The sequence below is a fragment of the Passer montanus genome, unplaced genomic scaffold, assembly GCF_014805655.1.
Source record: "Passer montanus isolate IOZ18808 unplaced genomic scaffold, ASM1480565v1 scaffold8, whole genome shotgun sequence".
NCBI lineage: Eukaryota > Metazoa > Chordata > Aves > Passeriformes > Passeridae > Passer > Passer montanus.
The window spans coordinates 13,677,160-13,703,273 of record NW_024373256.1 but is presented as its reverse complement, the minus strand read 5'-3'; the positions used below and the strand labels follow the sequence as shown (position 1 = coordinate 13,703,273).

General features: G+C 55.0%; 2 protein-coding genes across 4 annotated transcripts; one reads left to right on the top strand and one right to left on the bottom strand.

The window, feature by feature from the left end:
* Positions 1–6: 6 nt before the first annotated feature.
* On the top strand, positions 7–19,738 carry FAM234A (family with sequence similarity 234 member A). Of its 2 annotated transcripts, none has more exons than XM_039732046.1 (12): positions 7–2,560; positions 5,530–5,832; positions 6,892–7,008; positions 7,185–7,373; positions 10,913–11,043; positions 13,897–14,029; positions 14,491–14,629; positions 14,912–15,052; positions 15,412–15,490; positions 15,918–16,070; positions 16,828–16,930; positions 17,063–19,738. In XM_039732046.1, exons 2-12 carry the CDS (start codon positions 5,574–5,576, stop codon positions 17,272–17,274), a joined length of 1,656 nt encoding a protein of 551 aa, XP_039587980.1. In that variant the 5' UTR covers positions 7–2,560; positions 5,530–5,573; the 3' UTR covers positions 17,275–19,738. The 2 variants fall into 2 exon arrangements, with proteins under 2 accessions (XP_039587980.1, XP_039587981.1); XM_039732047.1 differs by lacking the exon at positions 7–2,560 and adding an exon at positions 4,058–5,451.
* Positions 19,739–20,921: 1,183 nt separating this feature from the next.
* Positions 20,922–26,088, bottom strand: RGS11 (regulator of G protein signaling 11). 2 transcript variants are annotated; one of them, XM_039732220.1, is made up of 17 exons: positions 25,994–26,088; positions 25,103–25,199; positions 24,736–24,786; positions 24,545–24,651; positions 24,395–24,446; positions 24,266–24,324; positions 24,041–24,117; positions 23,842–23,923; positions 23,647–23,715; positions 22,981–23,010; positions 22,837–22,898; positions 22,511–22,624; positions 22,278–22,393; positions 21,858–21,945; positions 21,618–21,756; positions 21,326–21,408; positions 20,922–21,253 (listed from the first exon to the last, which is right to left on the bottom strand). In XM_039732220.1, exons 1-17 carry the CDS (start codon positions 26,051–26,053, stop codon positions 21,127–21,129), a joined length of 1,413 nt encoding a protein of 470 aa, XP_039588154.1. In that variant the 5' UTR covers positions 26,054–26,088; the 3' UTR covers positions 20,922–21,126. The 2 variants fall into 2 exon arrangements, with proteins under 2 accessions (XP_039588154.1, XP_039588155.1); XM_039732221.1 differs by having other exon boundaries at positions 22,981–23,004.
* Positions 26,089–26,114: the final 26 nt, after the last annotated feature.

Sequence of the window (26,114 nt, the reverse complement as noted above, 5' to 3'; positions counted from 1 at the left end):
CGGGGCCGGTGCGAGCCCGCGGCCTTCCCTGCCGGCCCCGCGGGGTTTGCCCGCCTTGGGCCGCTCCAGAGCTGTCCGCACACCGCAGCCAGGAGCCTGGGAGAGGATTTCACCCTTTTTCCCAAGCCCGGGCTGCCCCCTGTGCTCCGAGCTGCCCTGTGCCGGGCTGGCGACTGCGGGGCTGTGCTGGGCCAGGGCCAGCCCCTCGCCCGTGCAGAGCTCTCCTGGCAGGGTTAGAGCCCTGCTCCTCCTCCCCTCCGAGCCCACACGCCTGTTTGCAGCCGGGAATTGCAGGGCTGCTTGCCGAAACGAAAACACTGCAATATGTTCAACTCCAGCCTCATTTCCAGCCTTCTCTCCTTATTTTGTAAGGCAGGAATGTCTTGTGTAACAGCTGGGGGAGAGAGGGGCAGCCCGTCCTGCCGGGAGGGACTGGGCAGGATTGGGCTGCCTGTGGAGCTCAGGGGTCCCCAGGGATGGATGTGTGATGAGGGAGCTTTGCTCTGTGTGCCTGTGAGTGACAGAAAGAAAAATTCCATTTCTGGGGGGGGAAAAGTGTTTTCTCTTGAAGGTGGCTGTGAAGGGCAGCAGCATCTGGAGGAGGGCCCTTGTTCCATAGAATCATGGAATGGTTTTGGTTAGAAGGACCATAAAGATTGTCTTGCCCCATGGGCAGGGGTACCTTCTACCAGGCTGCTCCAAGTCCCATTCAGCCCGGCCTTTGAACACTCCTTTCTCACTGCCATAAATCTCTCCAGGCTGTGCAGGAGGCACCATGGAATTCTGACTTGTAGAGTGAGTGCCCCACCTAAAAAAGGTACTTTTCTGAATAAACCCGCAAGAAATGACCACAGCCTTTTCCAGGGGGTTTTCATGCACAGAGATCTCTGCAGAGTCCCTTGTGTGCTCAGTCTGTGGCACTGAGGGATGTCGCTGTGCTTCTGAGGCAGGAGGGGAGTCCTGTGGCTGAGGTGGGGCTGTCTGTGGTTTGGGGGCTCCAGGCTCCCTGCTGACAGCTGCCCTTGGAGCTGGCACAAGGGATCTGCAACAGTTGCTGGGAGGAGTGGCTTGGCTGCCGTGGAGCTTGTGAGCCCAGGGATGATAAATGGCTGGTGTTTCTTCAGCACAGTTGTTATTACTGGCCTGACCTGTAATCAGTTCCGCGCAGCTTTAATGCTGTTCTTCATCTTAGAGTTTTGATCTTCCCATTTCTCTCATGGAAATAATTCTGGGTTTTGTTTTGCTCTTCTCTGAACAGTTTGAGTTTCTGTATTTGAACTCCTGTCTGTAGTGAAAACTGCCCTGGATAAGAGTTTTCTCCTACAAATGACAGATGTATCACATTGCTCTGGAGGAGTTTCTAATTCCGTTGCTGTGAGTGCTCTGTGGCACACTCTGTCTGCACTGGAGGGTTAAATGTCATTTCAGAAGAACCTGAGGACAGCTCCAGCAGGAGAATCCCAGAATGGTTTGATTTGGAAGGGATTTTAAGGCTCATCTCATTCCACCCAGTGCCATGGGCAGGGACAGCCCTCCAGGCTGCTCCAAGCCCTGTCCAGCCCAGCCTTGTCCACTCCCAGGGATGGGGCAGCCACAGATTCTCTGGGCACCCTGTGCCAGGGCCACTCCAGTCTGGCTGGTGGGGTTTGGATTACAGGCTGTGTCCTCAGAAAGGCCTCAGGGCCGTGCCAGGAGCAGAGGTGCCCTGTCAGACAGGGATGTCTCCTCGGGTCAGTGTCCCCAGCCAGCCCTGGCTGTGACCTGGTGTCAGGAAGGAGCTGTGAGCTGCAGATGACCCAGCAAAATGATAAGCTTGAGTGCAGCATGCAGCCTGAGTGTCTCTGGGAGAGCAGAGCTCATTTTGGGAAATCTTACATGTTATTTCTTCTTGGCCTGATGTAAGTGGGACTGCAGAAAAAGGAACAAATGACCCAAGACTGAATGTCACAGCAGGTGAGTTTGCTGCAGTGTCACAGTGTGCCTGGGATCAAAACCCAACAGTCTGCTCAAGGAAAATAGCTGTGATGGGAATGTTGCATCTTATTCAGAGCAAAACCTGGCTGGTTTGTCTTTATTGATTGCAGCTTGGGGCTTCAACAATTTCTGGCTGACAGGAAGGAAACCTCTGAGATGCTTGAACTAACCAACCAAACAGAACCAAACCAGCCAAATGCTGTGTTCGAGGTCCTAAAATGTCCAGTCAGAACCTGATTTCATCATTCTGTGGAAGATAAAAATGTGTTGAACATCAAATCTAAGTTACAGTATATTGCTAAAAATTTTCTGGCAAGAGCTGGTGCCTGGTGACATTCCAGATGCTGTGCTCTGGTGTTTTATGAGTGGAAAATGAGTTAAACCTTTCCAGTGCACGGATCCTTAAATGGTTTCTGTCACCAGCCTTCATCCACCTGACTGTCTGTGGCTTTCTGTGCTTGTCAGCAGTTCTGTCTGGCTGCTGCTGATGGTTTGTCCCCTGGGTTTAGCTGTGCAAGAGTTGCTGCTTTGAGGCAGATCAGATCTGTAAATCTGCACTGTGGCTTCAAGAAACAGGAGAGTGAAGGTGAGTACAGCTGTGTTTGTCCTGTCCCTGTTGTTGCTGTGGTACAGGAAGGGGTGTTTGTTCCCCCTCTCCTTGGGCTGGGGACTGCTCCCAGCTCATCCCATGGCTGGGGGAAGCAAGCTTTAAAGCTGAGTCTGAGATGCAGATCCTGGCTGTGCTGCCACACTCTGTGGCCTGTGTGGGTTCAGTTTGGGTTTGTCACATGTGATTTCTAATTATTTCTAATTCTACAAGGTTTTTCTGCCATGTTTTCTCCTGTCCCCAGATGTACTGCAGGTAGTGTGTGTCACACTGCAGCAACACAGAATCCTGTCACTGCTGCTCCCCTGAAAGGTGCCTGGATGCATTGAACTTCCCAGATGAGTTATTTTGTGTCCTCTTCCAGCAGGAGACGAGATGTCAGCTGCTAGAGGACAGTAAAACCATCTCAGATGCACACTATCATTTTCTGCTTGTCTTCAATTAAACTGATTACCAGCCCTCTTTGTTGTGGAGCTCAGGGCATTGCACATGCTGCCAGCTTGTACTCTGGCAGCAGCCAGCACTGGGATTTCCTGCATTGTTTGAGTCTTGGCCATTGACCTTCGTGGTCCTCATTCTGGCACCGCCTCTGCTCTGGCAGGGGTGCAAAGGGCATTATTCAAACCCTGAAAGAAAAGAGAGAGAATTGCTTTAAAGGCATTGAGGGCTCTTTGTGCTCGGTGGCTCCGTGGGGTCATCGCTGCAGAAAAGAGGGGAATTACTGGGGTTGTCAGGATAATTACTACTTTTTTAGTGTTCTCATCCCAGTCTAGATGACAGTGCTGAGATTTATAGTGAGTCATAAAAATATGCCATCAGTGCTGTGTTAGGTGGTGTCCCTTTTGGACAGAGAGGGGAGAAACCCGGGCTTGGTTCCTTTTGGGAAGTCTCACGGGTGCTGGTATGCCCTGGATCTTTCCTGCTCCATACCTGGATCTTTCCCAGCTCCATACTGGGGGCTGTGGAGGCTCTGCTGGGGAGGCTGTGGGATTGTGCTGGAGCCCTGTTGCAGCCCATGCTGTGGGGGCTGGTTTTGAGAAGGGTCCCCTCTCCATGCTGCTGGAGATGGGCGCTGCAGGGACACACGAGCCAGCTGGCCCAGCACAGGGGAGGTCCCATAACTCCCTCCTGCCACTGTCCCCATCGCTGTGGCCGTGGCTGCCCCATGCCAGTAAATCATTTGCTCAGCCTGAGCCTGGATCCTTGTACCTTGAACCTGCTCAAGGCCTGGTGCACTAAAAGCAATGCTCAGCTCAGGGCAGAGGCTGAAAGCACCACTTGATCTGTTGTTCCCCTTTCCATCTGGAGCCTTCCTACCCATCAGGTGCCTGCTGTTGGTCTGGGAACAGCCAGGCTCGTGTGGGTGTCCCTGGTGTGGCTGGTAGGCTGATAAGAAGGACAGATAAAATCCTTGGAGTAAGATCTTTGGAATAAGATGCAACTTCTGCATTATTGATTCATTTGCATGGTATTGTGCAGGTGGAATTAAATTATCTGGAGTGACATCCTGTACTTGATGTAGAACAAATGCCAGAGTGCTCAGGTGGGAGTGAGTGCTTTTAAGTGCAGCAGGCTCTGAGGTTTAAGGGTTGGCAGTGCCAGGCTGACCTGCTGATTCTGTGCCTCAGGGTTGCCTTGCTGTGGATCTGTCCCCCTGTGATTTGTGCCCAGAAGAGAAGAGGCCTCTGCAGTGGGACAGGGACAGCCTGGGGAGCCACAGCTGCTTGAAGAGCTGAGCCTCCCCAGGGTGACTCATCTTGTGTTTCACAGAACCTGTAAATGAGCTTGGGTAGAAACGTGAGACACAGTGAGCCCTGTTGCTGCAGGAGTTGAAATCCCATGCTGTGCACTGTGTTGGTGCTGACTTTAAGCTCTTTTCTGCTGGGGAAGTAAATGGCTGCAGTGGACAACCCAAACACGTGACTGCTGGGGCAGAGTCATGGAAAATTGGCGTGGTTGTCATGGGTATTTACTCTGATATAACTTTTCATAACACTGTCAAGCAGCTTTTTCCAAACCTACTGGAATGTGTTATTCTTTATTTCTTCCCTTGTGGGATTTTTTTAAAGAAGCACTATCAGAGAATCTGTGTAAAACATGGATTTTTACTGTTGTTGTGGGTAATGACTTAGAGGCTCCTCTAACTGACTAGGGCTCTTTTTGTAGCAAATTAGCCCAGAACCCCTCTGTTTATTGTAGTTGTAGCCCAAGGTCATGATTTATAGCAGGAGAAGCTAAAACAGCAGTTGTTAACTCTTCCACTCTGATGAAATCAGATTTGCCTGATTTTAGTCTCAGCTCCTGCCTTGTTCTTTCTCTGGGGAGGGAAGTCATCACTCCTTCTTCTGCAGGGCTGCCTTCTGCAGCCTGCCTTTTGCAGGGGTGGGTTGCTGAACTTACCCAGTGGTTTCTCATGTCAGCAGGTGTTGAAGAGCTTTGTTTTGCTCCTATACAGAATACTCTGGTGTTTGTTTCCCTCTCCTGGGGAAGCTCAAGTGCACATTTACAGTGGAGAGCAGCCTTATGTTGGGATATAAAGGTCACAAGTGTTTCCTTTCACCTCTCCAGCTGGGAGCCAGGCTGACATGCACAGGAGGTGGCAACAAGTCTTTGCAACAAAAGGAGCTTTTGGGGTGTTTTTCTTGAGGGAGACCTGCAGACCAGTCAGTCCTTTCTGCGTGGGGTCTGTAGCCTTCTCTGTCCAGCTCTGGCAGAGCTGATTTGCTCCTCTGGGGAAGAATTAGTGCTGTTCCTGCATTCCATGAACTCTGTGTGGGAGACCTCCAGCACCAGCAGTGTGTTGTATCCAGCTCTGTGACAATACACTGGTTTGCTCACCTCTCATTAAATGTTTCCAGTGTGAATATCAGGTAGTAGCAGAACATTTTAATTGCTGGTTTTAAAATATATTTCAAAATGTACTTTAACTTCTTTTTCCATTGTTGTAGGTGAAGGGGGAGAAGGGTGTCTGAATACTGATGAATGAGCTGTGATGGATAACAAGGACTCAGAAGCTGAGATCCACCCTCTGAAGACTGAGGATGTGAAAGCTCAGGAGAACCATGAGCACTACGTGGAGAGGAGGATTATCAAGTCCTCGGGGCTGTCCCGGCTGTCCCGGTGGCGCACTGCTGCCTTCTTCATCTCCCTGTTCCTCTGCCTGATCATTGTCTTTGCTTTCTCCTTTATCATTCCCTGCCCAGAGAGGCCAGTTTCAGAAAGAACATGGTTCCAGTACTACAACAATGCAGGTGAGCTTGCTGCAGCAGAACAAATACTTAGCAAGAGTCCTTTTCCTTTCTGTGCCACGGATTTGGGTTGTGGGGCTCTACCTAAGCACAGCCAGACCTGCAGGGATGCAGCCCTTGGGAGCCAGAGCTGTGAGTACCTGACCTGGATAAGCAATGGCCCATCATAATTGGAGTGGCCTTCCAGGAGGTGTTTACAGGATTTAGTGCAGAAATTAGAGGCTGCTCTGAAGTGGTAACAAGGTAGCAGGCTGGCCTCAATCCCAAAAAAAATTTAAAAAAAGAGAGAAAGGGTATCTGGGAAGAAACCTCTGTTGATGCTTTCTCTTTAAAATGTTCCTTTGGAGTTCGAGCTGAGGTTGGAGGCAATTAGGCATTTTTATCTCTGTCACTTTGACTTTCTCCCTTTTCCCCATGGCCAACAGGAAGGGAAGAAGAATAATTCCATCTTGTTTTTTAAATAAATTGCTCTGTAGTTATTATAGCTATTTTTATTCTGGTGTTTTAGTTGGCTCTTCAGGCTGGGTCCTGCTCCCCAGTCGCTTCTGGGAGAGCTTTTCTTAATCTTGTGTGCAGTAGGTTGTGCTGGATGTGCTGTAAATGCAGAGATAGTGCTCACAGCAGGGGCTGAGCTGCGTGTGGTGCTGCAGACACCCCAGGTGCTGCTACTCTGAGCTCAGGAAAACTGCTTTCAGCTGATAGGAAGATGGAGTATCTGGGTTTTGTGGGGCTTGGGTGGGGCTTCTTTATACTTTGAGAATAGCAGCCCCACTCCAAGATCACAGTTGTTCTTTGTTCAGCATAGTTCAAATTCTGGCTGCTTGCCTCTTAAAAAAGACATCCTCTGGGGAACAGCAAATTGAAAAAATTGTTTGGCACTAACTTCCTGTCCTTGGTACTTGTGTATGTGACTTTTTTAATATAAAAGGCAATTTGTCCTGATGTTACACTGTCCAGGATGGAGGCAGTGAGTAGGTCTCTAGGAATTTGTGTTTTGCTCCAGCTTTCTCTGCTGTGGGCTAAGGAAATCCTCACCAGAGCCTGGCTTGTGTTCTCTTTCAGAGCCCTACCCATTCCTTGCTATAGAAGACATGAACGAAGACAAAGTACAAGATGTGCTCTTTGCTTTCAAATCCAGCAACGGCAGCAACAAATTCAACATGTCCTGTCTGGATGAAGGTACCTGACCCAAAAACACCTTCTAGTGAGGGCTGTCCTTTCTCTTCCAGTGCCAGTTAGTGACTGGGAGAGAAAATTGGATGGGGAGAGGAGCTGGGCGAGTGCCAGCTCCTGGGTGCTGCTGGGCAGCCAAGGTGGCTGCAGGGGCAGCTCCCTCTGATCCCTCTCGTCCCCAGGGCTGCCGTCTCCCTGTGCCTTCCTCGCCGCGGTGTCTGGCACGAATGGCAGCGTGCTCTGGGAGAGCCCTGCTGCAGAGGACGTGCAGGGGCTGCAGTGTGGCATCCAGCAGCTGGGCACGGCTGCAGCCCCGGGCTGCCTGGTGGTGGAGAAGCCCCTGTCCCTTAGAGCCATCAGCCTGAGCACAGGTGAGTGCCTGCAGAGCCCTGCTGCCACACAGGCCACTTGCTTTCCTCACCTGGTGGCCCCCAGGGGGGACGTCAGCCTGACGTGACTGGCTGGTACATGAACAATGGCACGGGGTGTTTGTTATCTGGGAAGCCTTGCCAGGGCTGCTTGCTGGGCGTGGAGGAGCGCGTGCTCTCAGCCTCGCTGTTCCAAAGGTTTGGTGGGGGTTTGTGCCAGCCACTGTTTCATAAGACCACGTTCCAACAGCTTTTGAAGCAGGAGGAGCAGTCACTGGCTGTGTTACTTGATACTCCCCAGGGTTAGACACAAACCTGCACCTGCAACGTTCCCCAGTTATTGTGTGTGCATGCCAGGAGTGCCTGCTGTGGCAGGGGGAGTGGGAGTTCCAGGCATTCATGATTTTAAAGTTGTCAAGGAGAGCACTTGGGATAAGTGCTTGCCAGTCTGTTTCAGTAGTCTACGATTCTGCCTAGTTCCTCTGGAAAGGTTTCTTCCTTTCTAAACTTAGAGGTGGAGAAATTCATCATCATCATCTTGCCTAACGTGGGTGGGGGTAAGGAGTGCCTGTACTACTTTAGGAACAGTGATCATCTGCTGCACCTTGAACCCTCCTTGCTGGTGAGGCCTAAAATACATTTCCATTTTGGAGGTCACTATTTCAAAGGTCTAAGCAATATATGTTCTTCCTAGGATCCCATCCTTTGTATCTGGTATTAAACCCCTCACACCCTGTTTTCCAAAAACTTGAAAAAAGAAATAGCAAGAGGTACAGCTCTAAGGAATCTGAGGAAAATCAGGTGTAGCTTTTAATTTCTAATGTATAGATGGAAGTGCAGATACACACAGAGCTAGAAAGTTTCTGTACCAGCAGAGACCTCTTATCACCATTTCCCTCATGTGCAGGCTTTAGCACAGGTTAATTTTAGACCATTAATGAAGTAGTTACTTTCAGGTCAAAGTGTAGAAAGTTGGCTGTGGAGCCAAAGGCTTGTAACTAAAGACAGCCATAAAGGCAAGTGTGGAGAGAAGGAGCCAGGCTAAGCTACAGGTCACAGCAATACAGTGAAGAAAACATTCCATAGATAACTTCAAAGCAAGAGAGGAAAAAATGCATCAGACAGAAAAGTGAATAACCCAGGAGTTTATGTATTTAATGCCTTTTTGCTATTAAGTAGGTTAAAAATGGTTTCTGAGCTTAGCTGACTGGGGGTTAGCAGGGCAGAGCAGAATAAAATGTATTTAAATAGGCTAAATGTATTCAAAGAGGCAAAGTCTAACTTACATCACAGTGTGCTAAAAACAGTAGCCAGCACAATCTTTAGCTGTTAATGATTCATCATGGTGGAGGATTTGGTGAGATTCCAGGGCTCTCAGGCTGTCTAGCCCCTGCCTGTAGGAAGATTGAAGGAGAGATAGGCAGATTATCATCTGACTGTGTCTGATGTGGTTTTGATCTTCAAATGCTGATAAACTTAGTGGTTTTTTTATCCGTTGAAGTTGTGTTAAGTCCTGCTTTCTTCATTGCCACAAGGAGTGACCAGAGTGGGCAGGAAGGGAAGTGTAGGAGTGCATGCTTCTGTTTGTGTGGGACATCTAACATTCCTGCATGTTTATCTTACCAGCAAACTGGGACACACAGGAGCTTAAGATTAACTGTTCCAGGTCAAAGCAAAAGTCTTTGTAGCTGTGCATTATTCCATCTCTGCCTTAGCCTGAGGCAGAGTCTCAAGAGAGAGGACAGGAGTAAGAGTTTTGTTACACCTTCTCTCTTCATCTGATCCTCCAGCAGCCTCAACAGTGAGCCCTGTGGGTGGTTCTGGTCTCCTGAGGGATTGAGCAGAAAGGGCACCATGATGATCAGATGGTGGAACTGCTTCTGAGAAATCACTAAATAAATAAACCAGAACTCCAACCTGGAGAACATCTGACAGGGAGAAAAGTTTCTGTGTCCTCTGCGTCTGCTTGAAGTGAGAGCTGAGCTCAGTCTTCTGAGTTCTGATTTCATTATTCCTTCCAGACCATAAAAATCCAACCTTTCACCCAGGTTAGATTTGCAGTCTGGGCACTTGCCTGATTTCCATCTTGGCTCCTGTCGCTGTGACCCCGGGCTCTGAGGAAGCGCCGTGGCACTGCAGATGTCAGACATGACAGTCCCATCTCCTGCTGAGGGAGCAGGGCAGAGCTGGTTTCTGTGCTCTCCCTGGGCTGGGTTAGAGCATGGAAAACTTCTCAAGTGCTTGGTGTTGAATCCAGCTCAGTGTCACCTGTTTTTCTTACTCAGACTGTTCTTTTAAGAGAATAAGATATTTTCTCCCAAACTCTGTCAGCTGTCTAACCACCAAAGATTAGAGCCTGGAAAATTAGAGCCTAGAAATTCACTGACAAGTGAATTTCATTAGCCTGGTCTTACTCTTTACCTTTGGACAGTCCTGAAGCTAGAATGTGGTAATTTAAAACTTCTCTTCTTCCTCTGCTTGCTTATTTTCTTCGAGGGCAAAATTCTTTGCCTTCTCATGATTTTGTAAGGAAACTAGGAAATCTGCTCTCTTCACTTCACATCTGTTGTCATAGTAACAAATCCAAGTGGTTTTTTCAGCTTTGCAGTAAAAGCTTTGAAGCAATTCTACTAGAAATACAGCCTGCCTTAAATTATTGCAGACGGCATCAAGTCGTAATTCCTTGGCTTTCAGTCCAGCTGCCTTCCTGACAAAGAACAGATGATTACTTTGCATTCCTGAAATGATAATTGCTGTGTGTGATGCTGGGTAAAGGGGAGGGTAAACATTTGCTCTGGGAGCACCTAATCAGACACTGAAGTGTTCATCAGAAAGAAAATCCCCCAGCAGTGTCCTCCTTGCCAGATTCCACTGCAAATTCCACAAAGTGGCCCACAGCCATGGCAGTGGATGGATGGAGCCACTCAACTGGCCTGGAGCTGTTGAAGAGAAGCCCACACCAGCCACCCCCTGTTTTCTTTCTAACAACCAGAGCTTTGTTACCTCAGTTTACAAATAAGTTTGGGGTGTGTGTGTTCTTCAAACAAAGGAGAGGTGGGATGTGGCCTGAGCTGTGGCTAGTCATGTCAGTGGGGAAACATCTGCAGCAACATCTGCAGGAGGCAAGGTGCAGCAAAGAAGGTTCTGGCAGGAGCTGCAGCAGCGCTGGTCAGAATTCAGCTGCTTTATGGTCTCAAAATGTCTGTGCAGATTTAAGTGCACAGCAGCAGGGATTTAGACCACAGCAAAGGCTTCTCCATGCCATGAACATGCTGGGAAGCTTGTTCACCAAAGGCACAAGGGAAGCAAGCTGTTCTTTGTGCCAGGGTGTTTGGGTGCATTCCTGCAGGCAGCTAGGATTGCTTCCCAATGTAAGATGAAACTGTGGATACTGGGATTCATTGGGAATGCAGAAAAGCAAGGAAGAACTCCATGATCAGCATAAATGTGGCTGCTTTGTGGTGCTGATGGGCTGGAACAGGAGCATTAATAACCTTTCAACCTAAGATGCCTTCTAATGACTGTTTCCCACTGTGTTCCAGGGGAAGTTCTGTGGAGGCAATCCCGTGACTTTGGAGCTAATTATACTGTGCTGACTCCTTTATCAGTGATTCCAGATGTGGATGATGATGGAGTTCAGGACCTGATAATCTTTATTACTAAAGAAGGCCAGGTATGTCATCCTGAAGCTCTGATAAGCCCAGTGGCTGCTACAGAGGATGGCAGGAATGCTGTTTATTTCCACCTTGTAGTCCCAGAGGAAGTGTCCAGAGGCCTCTGGTTTCTGTGGGTTTGTGGTGGGCTCCTTCCCACCCTCCAGAGATGTACTCCCAAATCAGCACAAGTGTTTTATGGTTTAAAAAAATGAAGTAAATCAAAGAGCTGGGCAGTAATCCCTCCCCCTTTTCAGTGTGCTCTCCTCACTGCATGTTCCTGTGCTGCCTGGGGAGTGAGCTGGGGCAAGATGAGCTTGCAGTTTTCTGCTTCTCTGCTTAGAGAAGTGGAAGTGAACAAACTTGGACAGCTTTGGCTCTTAGATCAAAGCACAGCTGACAGTCAGTGCTTTTGTACCAGCACTGCCCTTTTCTGATCCCTTCCCTCTCTCTGCCTGTGGTCTGCTTTGCACTGCTCTTCCCAGTGTCACTGTGTGGTTAATTCTGATCTGAGTTCATTTAGTGGAACAGCTGCTGGTGGTGTTATCTCCCTCCAAGTATAGCTTCTGCCATTTCTGAGAGGGGGAAAGTCATGTAGCTGGAGCAGTTTTTCTGCTAAAATATCTTCCTCCATGATGGAGTGGCACAGCACTGTCTGCATGCCCAGTCTGTCCTGTTCAAAGCACACAAGTTACAGCTCCCTCTGGCTCTGATAGGAGCAGTGGGAACCCCAGGTCCTCATTCCAGAGCCGTGGAGTCATTAAGGTTGGAAAAGACCTCTGAGAACATCGAGTCCAACCTGTGGCTGATCCCTGCCTTGTCACCAGCCCAGAGCCCTGAGTGCCACATCCAGGCTCTCCTGGGACACCTCCCACAATGGTGACTCCACCACCTCACTGGGCTGCCTCTTCCAATGTTTAACAACCCTTTCTGGGAAGAAATTCCTCCTGGTCTCCAACCTGAACATCTCCTGTCACAGCTTGAGGCCATTCCCTTTTGTCCTGTCCCTGTTCCCTGGGAGCAGAGCCTGACTCCCACCTGGCTGCCCCCTCCTGTCAGGGAGTTATGGAGAGTGAGAAGGTCCCCACTGAGTCTCCTTTTCTCCAGGCTGAGCCCCCCACAGCTCCCTCAGTTCCACCTCACAGGACATGTGCTCCAGACCCCCTGCTCTGTTCCCTTCCCTGGACCTGCTGCAGCACCTCAGTGTCCTTTTGGACCTGAGGGGCCCAGAACTGGGCACAGCAGTCGGGGTGTGGCCTCACCAGTGCCCAGTACAAGGGCACAAACACTTCCTTGGCCCTGCTGGCCACCCTATGGCTGGTACAAGCCAGGTGCCATTGTTCTTCTTGGCCAATGTCCTCCATAAGAAAATAGGGTTTTTCTGTCCAAGGCATTGTTGTTGCCACAGTCATCAGAAATTCTGTCTTCTCCACCTCCTACAGTTCTCTCTGTTTTCTTTTCTCCTTGCTTTTGCTATCCCAGTTATCTCAAGACTTTTGTTTTTTTTTAATCTTAGACGGCCAAGAAAAGTTTGAATGTAGCCTCTGTTCTGCAAGACTGCCTTTTGATCTGTTTTCCATTTTAGCTCTCTTGCTATCTTGGTATGAAATCCCTTCCTCCCTCTGGATTTGGCAAGCACTTTCCCAACTTAAGGAAAAGTATGTTCTCTTTTGAGAATCACGCAAATGCAGGAGCTGGGGTGGAGCTCTGCAGCTTGGAAGGGGCTGGTCAGAAGGGAGATTCAGCACTCAAGTAGAGGAGCTTTGCTGCTGTCAAGGGCTGCAGCTGAAAGGAGAGAGCTGTGAGCAGTCTGTGGAAGGGTCAGTGTGCAGGGGGTTAGATGGCAGCATTTCCAGAGAGTCCCATTGACCCCTACTGCTGCAAGCTTCAGCACAAACACATCCCAGAAAATGTGATGGGTTTTGGGATCCATCTCCTGTGGCAACACAGAGGGATTGGCAGTGCAGCGAGGAAGATGTTGTGTTTCTCACTCTCTGTGTAAATACCCCTGGCTGTCACTGTCCCAGGGCAGCCACTGGACAGTAAAGGTGCAGCTGGTCTACCAGAACTGGTGTGTGTCTCCTCCCAGTGCAGGAGGCTGGGAGTAGCTGGTGGATGTATTGTTCTCCCTCTTCACCTGTGTTCTCATTCTCCCTTTTTCACCTGCCAGACTCTCCAGATTTGCTTTGAATTTCCTTTGCTTTCCAGTCCCTCCCTCTCAAGGTAGAGGGAAGGGTTCCTGCCTGACTCAGCATCTCTGATGGATGGTGCTTCTCCTGGTCAGATGTTTCACTTGCCCCTACAGTCCATTGCACTCCCTAGACTCTGACTGTTGCTCAGACATTTAAATCTGATCCTGACTTTAACCTTTATTCTCCTGTGTGAAATGATTTTAGTGGATTTTGTTACCCTGCACAAAGAATAGAAAGAAACCTATCAGCTCTTTTATCTTCTTGGGCTCACATGAGCCGAAGGAGGGGTAGATTAGAGCACTTAAAACATTTAGCAGAGCTGCCCTGTGAAGCCAAGTCTCCCATGTCCATATGCTGCATTGTTGCTGACATTAGCTCATCTCCATCTTAGGCTTGCATGGATCTTTGCTGTCCTTACAGAGCTGGGGCTGCTGTTCCACAGTCCCAGTCTGTAAGGAGGGTGGGTGACAGGCGTAGCAAATTCTCAGAGCAGGTGGCTGTGCTGGAAGTGGTTTTCAAACTTCCAGAAGAATTCAGGGCAGAGGTGTCACCAAACTCATGCCCACTCCTCCAAAACCAGGGAGAGACTTCCCATCCAAGCCTGTGCTGCTCCCATTCAGTTGCAGTTTGGTACCAGCTTTAACCTTGTTGGTTGTTGCCTGTAATCCCTTCCCTGTGCAGGTGAAGGTCCTCATCCATTCAGGAAAGACTGGCCAGCAGATTGGCTCCACGGGCAGCCTGAGGGTGGATGGCATCGCGCGCTACGTCAGGCTGCAGCTGCACTCCTCCTCCTCCTACTTCCTTTTCTACACAGGTACAGCTCTGCTTGGGAATTCAGTCTGAAAGAGTGATTGTAGCTGAGATCAGGGGTAGTAAACATCATCTGAGAGCATGTTTTGCATTCTTACAAGCTGTGTGGAGCTTTCACCTCGTCAGAGAACTGTTCAGAGTGAAGAGAAGGGGGGGCTTCTGCTTAAACTGCAGTTTGTTATGTACTGTAGTGATTTTATTTAACAAATGTCAAGCATGAAAGGATTAGGCAGTCATTTATAGCAAATGATTACTGTGGAACACTTGGATTATGAACAGATAAAATGTTAAAAGCATTCAATAGCAGGCTTGAGTCTCAAAATACCACTACAACTCTATGATGCAAACCCTAAAAATATAGTTGATCTGACAGATCTGGAAAATCATAGAGTTCAGAGCAAGGGCAGGATAACTTATCTCTCTCATTCTTGCCTTTTTTTAAATTTTATTTTTATTTTTCCACAGAGAAGTCTCTCTATGCATATTCCCTGGAAGATCTGTGCAGAACAGTAGTTGGGGAGGAAGTTAAGCTTCCCAACTTCCAGCCGGATTCTCACTGGGAGAAGCACATTGACCGTGCCACACACCTCTTACCCCTTCTCAGGTGTGAGGTTATGTCTTGGAGGCTGGTGGAGAGGGAGGGCTGGTGTTCCTGTCAGGATTGGTGGGACTTTGTTCTCTCCTGGCTATGTGGTTTTTGGACTAGGAGCACATCCAAAGTTCAGGACAAGGGTTGGTGGTAATGGCTTCATCAGGGATTCACAGAAAAGCAGAGAAAACACGTTGAGGTTTCTTATTTGGATTTACTGTGCAGGGGAAAAAACTCCAAACCTCACAGTAAAACCATCCATGGCCTAAAAAGCTTAATCATTTCTCTGTCCTTCAGATTTGAAAACATTCACTACCTGGCAACAGTTCCTGGGCACTCACGGGACAACATCTTGGTTGTGGACTCAGAGGTGGCTACACTGATCAACACAAAAGATCTGCACGCCGTGTGGACCCTCAATGTGTCCCGTGTTTTGAGGTAGTGTTCTCACTGTGGGCCAGGTGTGGCCTTTCCAGGTTCCCAGCAACAGCAATGTCCTGGCAGATGCAATTCTTTTTTTTTTGCCTGGGTCATATCTTGATCTTGCTTATTGTGTTGTGTCCCCTCAAATGCTGGGAGCTGCTTCAGGATGGAGGAGCTCAGAGCTTTGCTGCCTCATTTTGTGCCTGCTGTGATGTGGCTGGGCTCAGGGTTGGGGTGGTATCAGGCCAACACAATTTTATGCAGTCAAATCTCTTACCAGGGCAGGTGTGGGAGGATAGAGGCAACTGGGAAAGCAAACTGTGCCCAGCCATCAGGGTGGGTTCAGATCTGTCCCTGCTCTTTCTCTCCCTCAGTGAGCCGCTGCTCGGGTACTACAAACCTGATGCCCATGGTATTGTCCTGGAGAGTGAGATTGGACCCAATAGCAAGAAGGTTTGAAATGTCTTCCTTTTAACTTCCCATTTCTCTGTATGTCACAACTCAAGCAGGAATTGAGCCAAGGACAGTTGGTGGGATGTGTTCCCTCTGGCTGATTTTAGGAAGCTTTAAGCTGTGAAAGGATCTCTTTCAACAGGTTATTGAAGCCAGCTCAGGCACTTTAATTCTCTTCTCAGCAAGAGGCTTCAATGACAGAACTTTGAATCCCTTGAAGTAGCTGTAAAACTTGTGATTTTACTCTAACATGGCCAACCCCAGGTCTCACATCTCTGTGATGCTCTGTTTCAAATATTTCCTCATCTTCCCATGTGTCACATACTTTTTCCCATAGACAGTGTGAGGAGAGACAGCTGACCTGACTTCCCTCTCATGGCTTGTGAGCTGCCTTTGTCGTGAGTTCCTTTTCTTTCTTCCCTGCTAGGTTGTGATTGTTGAGAGTGAATCTGGAGCAGTCCAGTGGGAGCTGAAGCTGAACTCGGGAGCAGGCAGCCCTGGCCCAGCCACACTTCCCACTGCGGATCACCGCTCTGCCTTCCTCATGTGGGGAGACTTCCAGGAGCCAGGCAATGAGACAGTGAGTGCTGCTGCTGGGGGCTGCCCTTCTCCAGGCTTTTGGCCAGAGCTGGGTGGAGTTATCCCCTTGTCTCAGTGTTGATATTCCCATCTGTCTGTGCCACTGACACTGCAGCCTCATGCCCTGGCTGTGGGCTCCGTGTCCCTGCAGGTGCTGGTGGCACTGGCAGCTTTTGTCATCCTCAGCTTGGTTATGTAGAGAAAATTAAACCGGTGGCTCTGTGAGCAAAGTCACTGCCCTGCCTTGGTGTGGCACTGTAGGTGAGGTGGGAGGCTTCTGGCCTGGCATCTCTGGAGTTGCTGCTGTTTTTCTGAGAGCTTCCCATGGCAGCATTGCATGCAGTGATCTCTGTGGCCATGTGAATATCCTCTGTGCCCCAGGCAGCCTCGGTGCACAGCTCAGCTGCTTGCAGAGTCCTCGGGGCAGTGACAGGCAGCACTGGTGACAGTTTGTGTCTCAGAGGCTGCTGAAGCACCAGCTGAACTTCCTCTGCTTTCCTTGCTTGCTCTGCCAGCCCTGAGGCAAAAATCTGTCTCCTGCCTGCTGCACACAGGCCAGCTATCTGCAGGAAGCTTGGGGTGGGAAGGAGAGCAGTGAACAAAATCCCAGCACTTGTCCTAATGGCATTGGTCAGGCTGACACAGAGTGGCTGGCTGGGTGTATCCTGTCCAGTGTGAGCAATAGCTGAGCCTGGTGCTGCTGTTGTCTCTGGGATAACGTGTGAGTCTGTGTCCTCATAGTGTCCTGTTGGTTGCAGAGACCCAGAGCTCCTCTCCAGAAGCTGTACCTCTTCCATCCTTCCTACACGAATGTCCTGTTGGAGCTCCGCAACAGCACGGACCAGATCATTGCGTTCACTGGTGAGTGAGCCCCTTGCAGCCCAGGGCAGGAGGACACTGGTCCCTCCTGGCCCCTGTGGTGGTGGCAGCCCAGGTGCTGCTGGTGGCAGCCCAGGCACACGGGCTGAGGCTGCACCCTGCTCCGTGTTGCAGCGGCGCTGTTCGAGCGGAGCCGTCACGCCTGCTACCTGCTGCTGCGGGGCCCCCAGCCCGGCGAGGGGCCAGGCCCCGTGTCCCTGATGAAGAGGAAGCTGAAGGAGGATGTGGCAGTGAGCAGGGTGATCTGGCTGCGCCGCACGCCCGGGGAGGAGGAGCAGCACATCCGGGACCGCCTCTACAGGATGCGATTCCAGAGCCGAGACTGAGCTGGACGGGGAACGGGGGGAGGCTGCCCCTGCTCTGCAGCCCTGCTCTCAACAAGCCCAGAGCCTGCATTCCCACGGGAAGCTGCCTTTCTTGATCCACAAACCAAAGTGTGGCTGGCAGGGAAGCACCCCCAGTGTCTAGGGACACCCAGGCTGTGGGGGCAGCTGCCAAGTGTCCGTCCTCAGAGCCGATGGGACTTCAGTGCTTGGCCACCACTGAAGTGTCATCAGCTCAGGGAGGAGGGCTTTCCCCTCCATCCCTCTGTGCCCACAGAACTGTGCTGACTCAGGAGTGTGTCTGGAGGAAAACATGTGCTTGCTGAGGTGCCAGAATTGATGACTTCTGGGATGGCTGAGAAGTGGAGTTGGATGTCTGGGAAGTGGAGTTTGCTGTGTGATGTTAGAGTTCCTTTCTGAGTCAGCTCTCCTGGCTGGGGAGAGGTGCTTGGCTGCAAGTTGATTTGCAATTATCCTCTCCTGGATTTGGGCCATGCTGGTGGTGGGTGTGTGGTGTCACTTGGGCCAGCAAAGCACGGGTTAAAGTGTCATTCTACTTAGCAAATGGCCTCTGCTCCCAAGAACAGCCCCATGTGTCCTACTCTGCAGTCGCCAGCCTGCCTGTGTCTGTGTCCTCTGCTGCTTCCTTCCCAGCCAGGCTGTGCAGTGTTGGTGGCACTGAGAGGGAGCTGGTCTCCCACCTGATGGATGCATCAATGTCCCTGCCTTCCCTCAGCCTGCTTATAGGTGGTGAGAGATCCACCCTGAGGCCAGCCTGGCTGGTCCCTGGAGGTACCACCACCTTAAACCTCTCCAGGTTTAAGGAACCAGAGGATCTGGCTTGAGTAGAATTGCACTTGAACCTTTTCTGGGAGCTGGGATTGCTGCTCTAGGAAGCCCTGTACCCAAGTGGCAGTGCCAGCACCCTCCTCCTTCAGCCTTGCAGCTGCTGAGGAGCCTTCTCCAAGCACTGTCCCTGCTGCCAGGAGGTGGCAGGAGCCCTGTGCTGCCTCCCTGCCCTTGGAATTGAAGTGATGCTGGGTGAGGATCCTGGAGCTCTCTGCCCAGCCTGGTGTCCCAAGGGGCTGGGACAGGTTGCTGTGTGAAGGTGACATGTTTCTCCTGGAGATCCATGCAGCACCCTGAGGTGTTTGCTCTGCCCTGTCCTGATGGGTGCCAGTGCAGGCTCTAGAGACAAGGTGCAGAGCCTTGGAAACAGTTAGAACCAGCTACTCAGTCCTGAAAATAAAAACTAGGCCTAAAAATAATCTCTCTCAAGCTCAGCAGTGCTGGAGGGTGGTTGCCCAGTGCCTCCCTCCCTTACTGAGTCTGACACTGGGGGATGTGTAGAAACACTGTAGGATGGGCCTGTGCAGCATCAGGCACCAGCTCCTCCCTCCAGCCACTGCTGAGCCCCAATGTGCCCTGGGCTGCTGCTGTCACCAGCTCCCAGCAGAGCCCCAGCCCTCCAGGCTGACAGCAGGGAGCTGGGCTGCCTGGGCACCTCCTGCTTCCAGCTGCCCAGGGGCTGCCTGAAGGCTGCCCTGTCTCCCCTGTCCCATATCCTGGGCAGCGCCTGAAGGCTGCCCTGTCTCCCCTGTCCCTGGCAGGCAAGGGAGCCACTCCTGGGCTGTCCAGCTGTGCTGGAAGCCAGGGCTGCTCTCTGCAGAGTGCTCCACAACCTTCAAAGCACCCTCAAAATGATGGGTTTGCCCTCTGCCTCTCTGCCCAGCTGTTTTCTGAGGGAGCCCAGGAGTGCAGGGAGGTTCCCCAGCTGTGTCCCCCAGCTTGGGTTTCCTCTGTGCTCAGCACCTTAGGCCTGACAGCCCCCAGGTCTCTGTGCCAGTGTTGCAGCCATAAGAGGGCTGGATTGAGGCTGCCCTTCAGCCAGCTGGGGCAGGGCACAGGGCAGGGCACCCCAGGCTTGCACTGGAGCCCAGCCTGAGTGCTGGGTGTGGATTGTTTCCTGCTGAGATTCCCCTGCCTGGGAGCAAGGGGAATGCCTGGGTGTGTTCTCATCATATTCTCCCTCCTCAGATCCCTACCCAGACCTGACCTTCCCACAGGCACACTGAATGTTCCTTGAGGAGAGCTGGATTTTCAGCTTTGAGGAGCTTTCCTGGCTTTAAGTTGTCCAGTAATATTTCTGGACAGTTTGGAAACGCAGATTTCGCCGTGGCAGCTCAATTAAACGCATCAGTGCCAAACCAGCACCTTCTTAACAAAACCAGTCTGTTTCCAGCTTGTTTCCTGTGTAATTGTTCTTTTGCAGTATTTGATGAATGACTTTGTGCCTTGATTCAATAACTCAGCTGGGTGGCAATGGCTATATCACTGTGTTCTGTGTTAGTGTGGTTTTTAACAGAGTCTCTTTGGTTTGGTTCTTTAACTTATTGCAAATTGTGCCGTACAGGACTTGCTCTAACCAGAATGGTTTCAATAAATCCTCTTTTGCATTGTTTGTAAATGGTGCCCTGCTTTGATGTTGCAGGTTACACAAGACTTTGGGATTTTTTGACAGCCCTTTGAGTGACCTCCCCGAGGCAGAACCCCCCTCCTTGGGAGGGATCCAGGAGTGCTGGTGATGCCTTGATGGCTGAGGTGCTGCCTGCTGCAGGCAGGTCATGGACCAGGAAAAGGCAGCGCGTGGAGAGAGGCTGGAGTTAGATAACGAGGCTGGGCCAGCCCATCCCTGCCCCCCACCTGGGCTCTGTGACCTGGTTTTACACCCCAGATTCCCTCTGCAGTCCATCAGCACTAAAATCTCATGCTGGGGTTTGGATTTGGATCAAGCTGGAGGGAGACGCGTGGCGGGCGCTGTCTCTGCAGCGCGGGGCCATCTGTCACTGCCCCTGGCTGCCAGCACCAGGCCCAGGCTCCCTCCTGGGACAGAGCCTCCAGCAGCTTCCCCTGCCCCGGGGGGCTCTGCCTGCCCAGCACGGAGCTCAGAATGCCCCGTGCTCTGTGCCAGGCTCTGCGGCAGGGCAGGACGCCGTGCCCAGCATCCCTGGTGTTCGTTAGCCGGGATACAGCGTGGCACCCCTTTGTCCATTTGGGGCTGGAGCTGTGCCCAGCTCTGCCGTGTGGGGACGTGTGGAGCAGGCTGGGCTCCAGGGCTGAGCACTGCTGGGCATCAGCCCCCCTCTCCTTTATGTAACCACAGCGATAATCCTCTGCAGCTGGGGCTGTGCTCCCGGGAAGGGAATAATCCTGCCGTGCTCAGATTAACAGTCCATGGACAGGAGAGTGGCTCAGCTGCCAGCCCTGCTCCTGGTGCCTCTGCCAGCCACAGGGCAGCCCCATTCCAGAGGCCCTTTTGTCCCTCCCAGGGTGTGGGTGGCACACCAGTAAGGCCTGGGTGCTCTCAGCCGTGCCAGGCTGGCACTGCCCTCGCAGCAAGTGGATCCGTGGGTGCTGGCTGTGCCATGGGCACACGGCTGGTCCCCTCCCGGCTCTGCCCCGCTGCTGGCTGCTGCAGGCGTGGGAGGATGTCCCTTCCAGCCCAGAGTGCAGCTCACAATCCAGCCTGGACAAGCGGGCAGCGCCCTGTGCCCATCCCACCCTGCCCATCCCACCCTGCCCCGCTCCCCACAAAGCACGGCAGCCAGCGGTGTTTCCCGAGGGGTTTTACTGCGTGGTGCCCGGGCGGGGGGCGGCAGGAGGGGTGACCCCGCACCAGGCCGGCTGGGTGCGGCTTCCCCGGGGGAGAGGAGGGTGTGGGGACGTGAGCGGGGCTGCGGCGGGGCCAGCCTGGCTCGGGGGGCCTGGGGGGGTTATGGCTTCTCTCCTTCAGTGCTACTGCCGGCAGGGTCCTGCGGCGGGGCTGGGCGTGCTGGGCCGGGGCGCTGCCGGCTCTCAGCTCTCCTCCTCGGGGACGGGCGCGGTGGAAGGGCTCCTGCTCCTCTCCTCGGCATCGCCCGCCGGCAGCAGCAGCGCCGGGCTGGGGCTGGAGTGCCGCTGTTTGCGCATGAAGGGGAAGACCCTGCGGGCAGAACGGGGTCAGGACCGCCGGGGACCTCCCCTGGTGGCCCCAGGGCACGGCCCCTGCCCTCACCGCTTCTTGGTCTCCGGGGGAATGATGGCCTCGGCCAGGAGGTTCTTGTAGAGGTCCGACTTGAGGAAGCGTGGGTAGGAGTCCTGGGCGAGCAGGGACGTCAGGATCCTGCCCAGCCCCGCACTGCCCAGCCCCGCACTGCCCAGCTCTGCACTGCCCAACTCTGCACTGCCCAGCTCTGCCCAGCCCTGCACTACAATGCCCAGCCCTGCACTGCCCAGCTCTGCCCAGCCCTGCACTGCCCAGCTCTGCACTGTCCAGCCCCGCACTGCCCAGCCCCGCCCTCACCCACCTTCTTCATCAGCATGTAGATGTGCATCTGGGCATCGTCCATCACGTAGCGATGGGGCGTCTTGATGCCCTCCAGGGTCCGCTCCATGGTCTTGCTGTCGATGTTCACCCAGCGCGTGGCCCCGGGAGCCAGGAACTGCCTGGGGAGCCACGGAGGGCGGTGAGCCCGGCCCCGGCCGGGGCAGAGCCCCGTGATGGCCTGACCGCCCCCAGCCTTCCCTGCAGAGCCCCTGGCACCCACTGGTAGATGGAGTCCACGATCTCGGCGATGCGGGACTGCTCCCCGTAGCGCAGCTCCTCACATGCCTCCCAGAAGCTCAGGTTCTCAGCTGGGGAGGGGGACACAGTGCTGGGAATGGGGACACAGCACTGGGCACCCCTCGTGGGCAACCCCCAAAGGCCACCGTGGTGGGCATGTGCCCCCATGGGACAGAGGCAGCTGGGGCAGTGGAACCAGGGAAACTGGGGCAGATTAGCTGGGAGGTACTGGGACGTGGTGTTGGGCTGAGGAATGGCAGGACATGGTAATGGGTTGGTTTCATGGTGTTGGGACTGGGCAGTGGATTAGGCACTACTGGGACATGGTGGGTTTGGTGGTGTTGGGTCAGGGTCTGGGCTGCCTAGACAGAGGTGTTTCTGGGCTGGAGCTGGGCCCCCTCACCACTGAACTCCTTCTTGAGGAATTCCAGGAGCTGTGTCCGGCCCAGGGGGTCGTTGATGAGCTCACTGAAGTTGAAGCCCCAGCGCTCCACGCGCAGCTTTGTGGGAGTTGTCACTCTGTGGGTGACAGTAGCATTGGGGCTGGCAGCCCATGGCAGCCTGCATGACCCCACAGCCCCCACCAGCCTGTCCTGCAGACTGGGGCTCTGGGGCTCCTGGGGCTGGGGCGCTTACGTGGGGGCATTCATGGCCCAGTACGTGGTGTCATCCGTGATCCAGGGGTTGCTGGGCAGGCAGCCGGACATGATGGGGTCGTGGGGCACATACTGCTCGTTGAACTTGATGTACCTGCCAGGAGCGGTGGCTGGAGGAGACCAGGGCCACCAGCCCCAGCCACCACGGGGCCATGATGGGGATGAGGTGGGGATGTGCCCGAGCTGTGCAGAGCCTCAGCTCCACTCCCTGCTGAGGGCTGGGGTGTCAGCACCAGCTGCTGGGATGTGGGTGCCCCTGTCACACTGAGGGACCCAGCCGTGCCTGGGGCAGCTGCTGGCACTCACCCCTCAAGGCAGATGGAGGACTTCACCCTGGTCCTGGCCATGGCCTTCCTGCAGTACTCGATCTGGGGCCAGGCGCAGGGGAGATGTTGGGGTGCCTGGCAGCTCGTGCCCCCCAGGAGCTGCCCCCACCCTCGCCCCACTCACCTCTCGCTTGTAGTAATCCATGTTCTTGGTCTGCAAGAGACGCACAGGGCTGGGTGAGGGCACGGTGGGGCCGGGACATTGTCCTGCCACCACCACCCTGCACAATCCAGGCACCCAGTCCCCACCCTGGGACCCTGCATCCCACACCTGTGGCCTCTGGCCTCATTCCCCCAGCCCTCCTGGCTCAGCCAGCTCAGCCCATGGAATGAACCCTGGCGTCCCCCTCCACCCCCCAGTGTGACACCAGCCCTAGGTCAGTAACACTTACGTGGGCAGAGGACACAGCACGGCGCAGAGAAGAGAAAGTGGGTGGTTAGTGAGGACAGCCTGGGGGTGCTGGGGCAGCATTAGTGGGGTCACAGCACAAGGAAGGGCTTGGTGGCTGCTGCTGGCACCCCAGGGTGCAGCACAGCTGCCCTGCAGGGATCAGAGGTGCTGGCACAGAGGGGTGCTGGGTGCAAGGACAAACACAGGGACCCTCCTTGCTCGGGGTGTGGGACACACGGATGTTAGCAGAACTGGGGCTAACCCCTCACCCCAAAATGTGGGCACAGCCTGGGGTGAATGGGTGGGCACCCACCGGGGCAGCTCTTCAGCCCGGCACAGGCACTGGGCGTGCCCTGTGCCCGCTGGCTGCCCCAGGGGTGCCTGGACAGCCCCACTCACCAGCTGGACACGGGTGGTGTGGCAGTTCCTGCGCTCGGGGCCCTGCTCCAGCACGTTAGGGGCTCCTGGCTGCAAGGACAGCATCATGCTGGGGGCTGGGGGGACCCCCTGCACCCCTCAGCCCTACTGCTCAGGCCGGGGCCGTGAGTGGTGCCAGGGCTGCACCGCCAGCCCGACCCCGCCGCCCGCGCTCACCGGGGGCCGGTTGACGAGCCAGTACGCCTGTTCCTGGCAGTCGATGACGATGCGGTCGCCCTTGCGCCGCTGCTTGGCTGCCCTGGCCATGCAGAGGCAGCGGGGAGGTGCTGGCACCCTGCGGGCCCGGCACCCAGGGGTGCTCCATCCATCCCGGCCGCTCCCCGGGCGCAGCGGTGCCGGCCGTGCCCGCACTCACCGGAGCTGCTCCCGTGCCTGCATCACCACGAAGTCCCACGTGTGGTTGATCCGCTTGTGCAGGAGGTTGTAGTTGTCCTGGGGGGCGACAGGTGGGCGCGGTGCGGCCCCTGTCCCCTTGCCCGGCTCCGGCGCGGGGACAGCCGGTGTCCCCGGCCGCGGGAGCGCTCCTGGCTGAGCCGAGACTGCCCCAGGGCATCGCGGCTGTGCGGAGGGCACCGCTCACCTTCTCGTGCTCGATCAGGTCGCCCTGCTTGCGGATGTTCTTCTTGGCCAGGTAAATGGCTGCAAGGGAGGCGGCGGCGCTCAGGGGGCTGGAGGGGTCGCAGCCCCTGCCGGTGCCGGCGGCACCTACCGTAGTCCAGCTCCGTGGCCGGCCACTTGGTGCTGGTCCAGAAATAGGGGGTCTGTGGGGGAGGAAGAGGCTGAGGAGCTGCCCTGGGGTGCCACGGTGCCCGGCCGGGCAGCCCGGCCTTTGGGCGTGCCGTGCCCGGTGCGGCGGTACCTGGAAGCGGTAGGGCGACTCATCGGCCCGCAGCACCAGGCTGCGCGGGTCTCTCAGCGGGTAGATGTAGCCGTGCTTCACGATGAGGTTGCCGAGGTGCAGCGACTCTGCGGAACGGGATTGGGGGCTGCGTGGAGGCTCGGCAGCCCCAGCCGCCCCCCGGTGCCAGCTGCCTGTGCCAGGGCACTCACCCTCCTCGGAGATGCCGTACTTCTGGATGAGCCACTCCACGATGTCGTTCCCTAGGGACGGAGGCTGCGTTAGTGGGGGGCAGAGGGGTTCCCCAGACTGGATGTGGGGGGATTCTCCACTGGAGTGTCTGGCACAGCCTGGCAGTGCCAGGGGTCACGCAGGGTGACGGGGGCCCTGCCAAGGACGTGCAAGCGCCCGCCCCGCGCAGCCGATGCATAATTGATCCCAGCTGCAGCGCTGAGCACGGGGTGCGGGGAGAGGAGGGCGCGGGGCCGGCGGTGGCCGCTGCTGCAGGGCTGGGGACACCCGGGGAGCTCCCACGCGCCTTCCCCACGCTCCTCGCGGGGACCCATGGCGGGGACACACCTGTCATGGCGTGGGGAATGACGGTGATGAGCAAGCGCTGGTTCCTCATCTTGATGCCCATGTCGGGGTCCTGCATGCTGACGATCATCCGCTCCATCTGCCGGGCAAAGAACCGCTGTGCTCAGCCCCGCGACGGCGGCTCCGGGCCTGGGCACAGCCGGGCTCCCCCCACGGTGACCCCGGGCACGCTGTGACCTGGACACAGCCCAGGTCCCCGGAACCCGACTGGGGCACCCAGTGCCCAGCCTGGGCACAGCCTGGAACTGAGCAACGCCCCAGGGCACCTTGTGCCCAGCCCGGGGACAGCCTGGCATGCCACAGCCTGACCGAGGCTCCCAACAGCCGGGCGGGCGTGCGGTGCTGGAGCTGCAGACACTTCTCCTCGGGGCATCCCTGGCCCCGGGAACCCCGGTTTTGGGGAGTGAGCTCTGCCGGGCTCTGGCAGCACTCCAGCCCGAGCAGAGCACGCCGCTCCGGGGCGCTGCCCGCGGGTATTCCCTGGGGGCGGCTCCCGGTGCCCGCTGTCCCGGGTATGCTGAGCCGTGCTGGTCCCCGGCCATGCCCGCGCCGCCGGCGGCCCCGGTGCCCTCGTAACCCAGTGCAGTGCCAGTGTCCGGTCCCCACGGTCCCAGCGCCCCGTCCCCGGCCCACACGGTGCCGGTGCCCCGGTCTGCACAGTCCCAGCGCCCGGTACGCGACCCACACGGTGCCGGTGCCCGGTGCGCTGGTACCCCCACCCCGCGCTGCTGTGCCCGATCCCCACAGTCCCAACGCGGGTGCCCGCCGTGCCCGCTCCCCACGCTGGCGGTGCCTCGTTTCCGCCGCGCTGGTGCCCGTCCCGGAGCCGTGCCCGGTCCCCGCGGGGCGGCTGCCGGTGCCCGTGCGGCTCACCTTGCGCAGACAGGGCATCTGGAGGCGGGGGTGCCGGCCGCGGGGGCCGCCGATGGTCATCGCGGTGCTCCTCTCGCCCGGCGCCGCCCCGGCCCCGCCCGCTCCGCCCCGCTGCCCCCCC

Excerpts from the sequence above, each read along its gene's own strand:
- FAM234A (XM_039732046.1), top strand. The coding sequence starts at position 5,574 with ATGGATAACAAGGACTCAGAAGCTGAGATCCACCCTCTGAAGACTGAG. Across the intron at positions 5,833-6,891 it reads CCAGTACTACAACAATGCAG|AGCCCTACCCATTCCTTGCT; the intron begins GTGAGCTTGCTG and ends GTTCTCTTTCAG. Across the intron at positions 14,630-14,911 it reads CACCTCTTACCCCTTCTCAG|ATTTGAAAACATTCACTACC; the intron begins GTGTGAGGTTAT and ends TCTGTCCTTCAG.
- RGS11 (XM_039732220.1), bottom strand. The coding sequence starts at position 26,053 with ATGACCATCGGCGGCCCCCGCGGCCGGCACCCCCGCCTCCAGATGCCC. Across the intron at positions 24,652-24,735 it reads GTACGGCATCTCCGAGGAGG|AGTCGCTGCACCTCGGCAAC; the intron begins GTGAGTGCCCTG and ends CCCGTTCCGCAG. Across the intron at positions 21,254-21,325 it reads CCCCCGGAGACCAAGAAGCG|GGTCTTCCCCTTCATGCGCA; the intron begins GTGAGGGCAGGG and ends TTCTGCCCGCAG.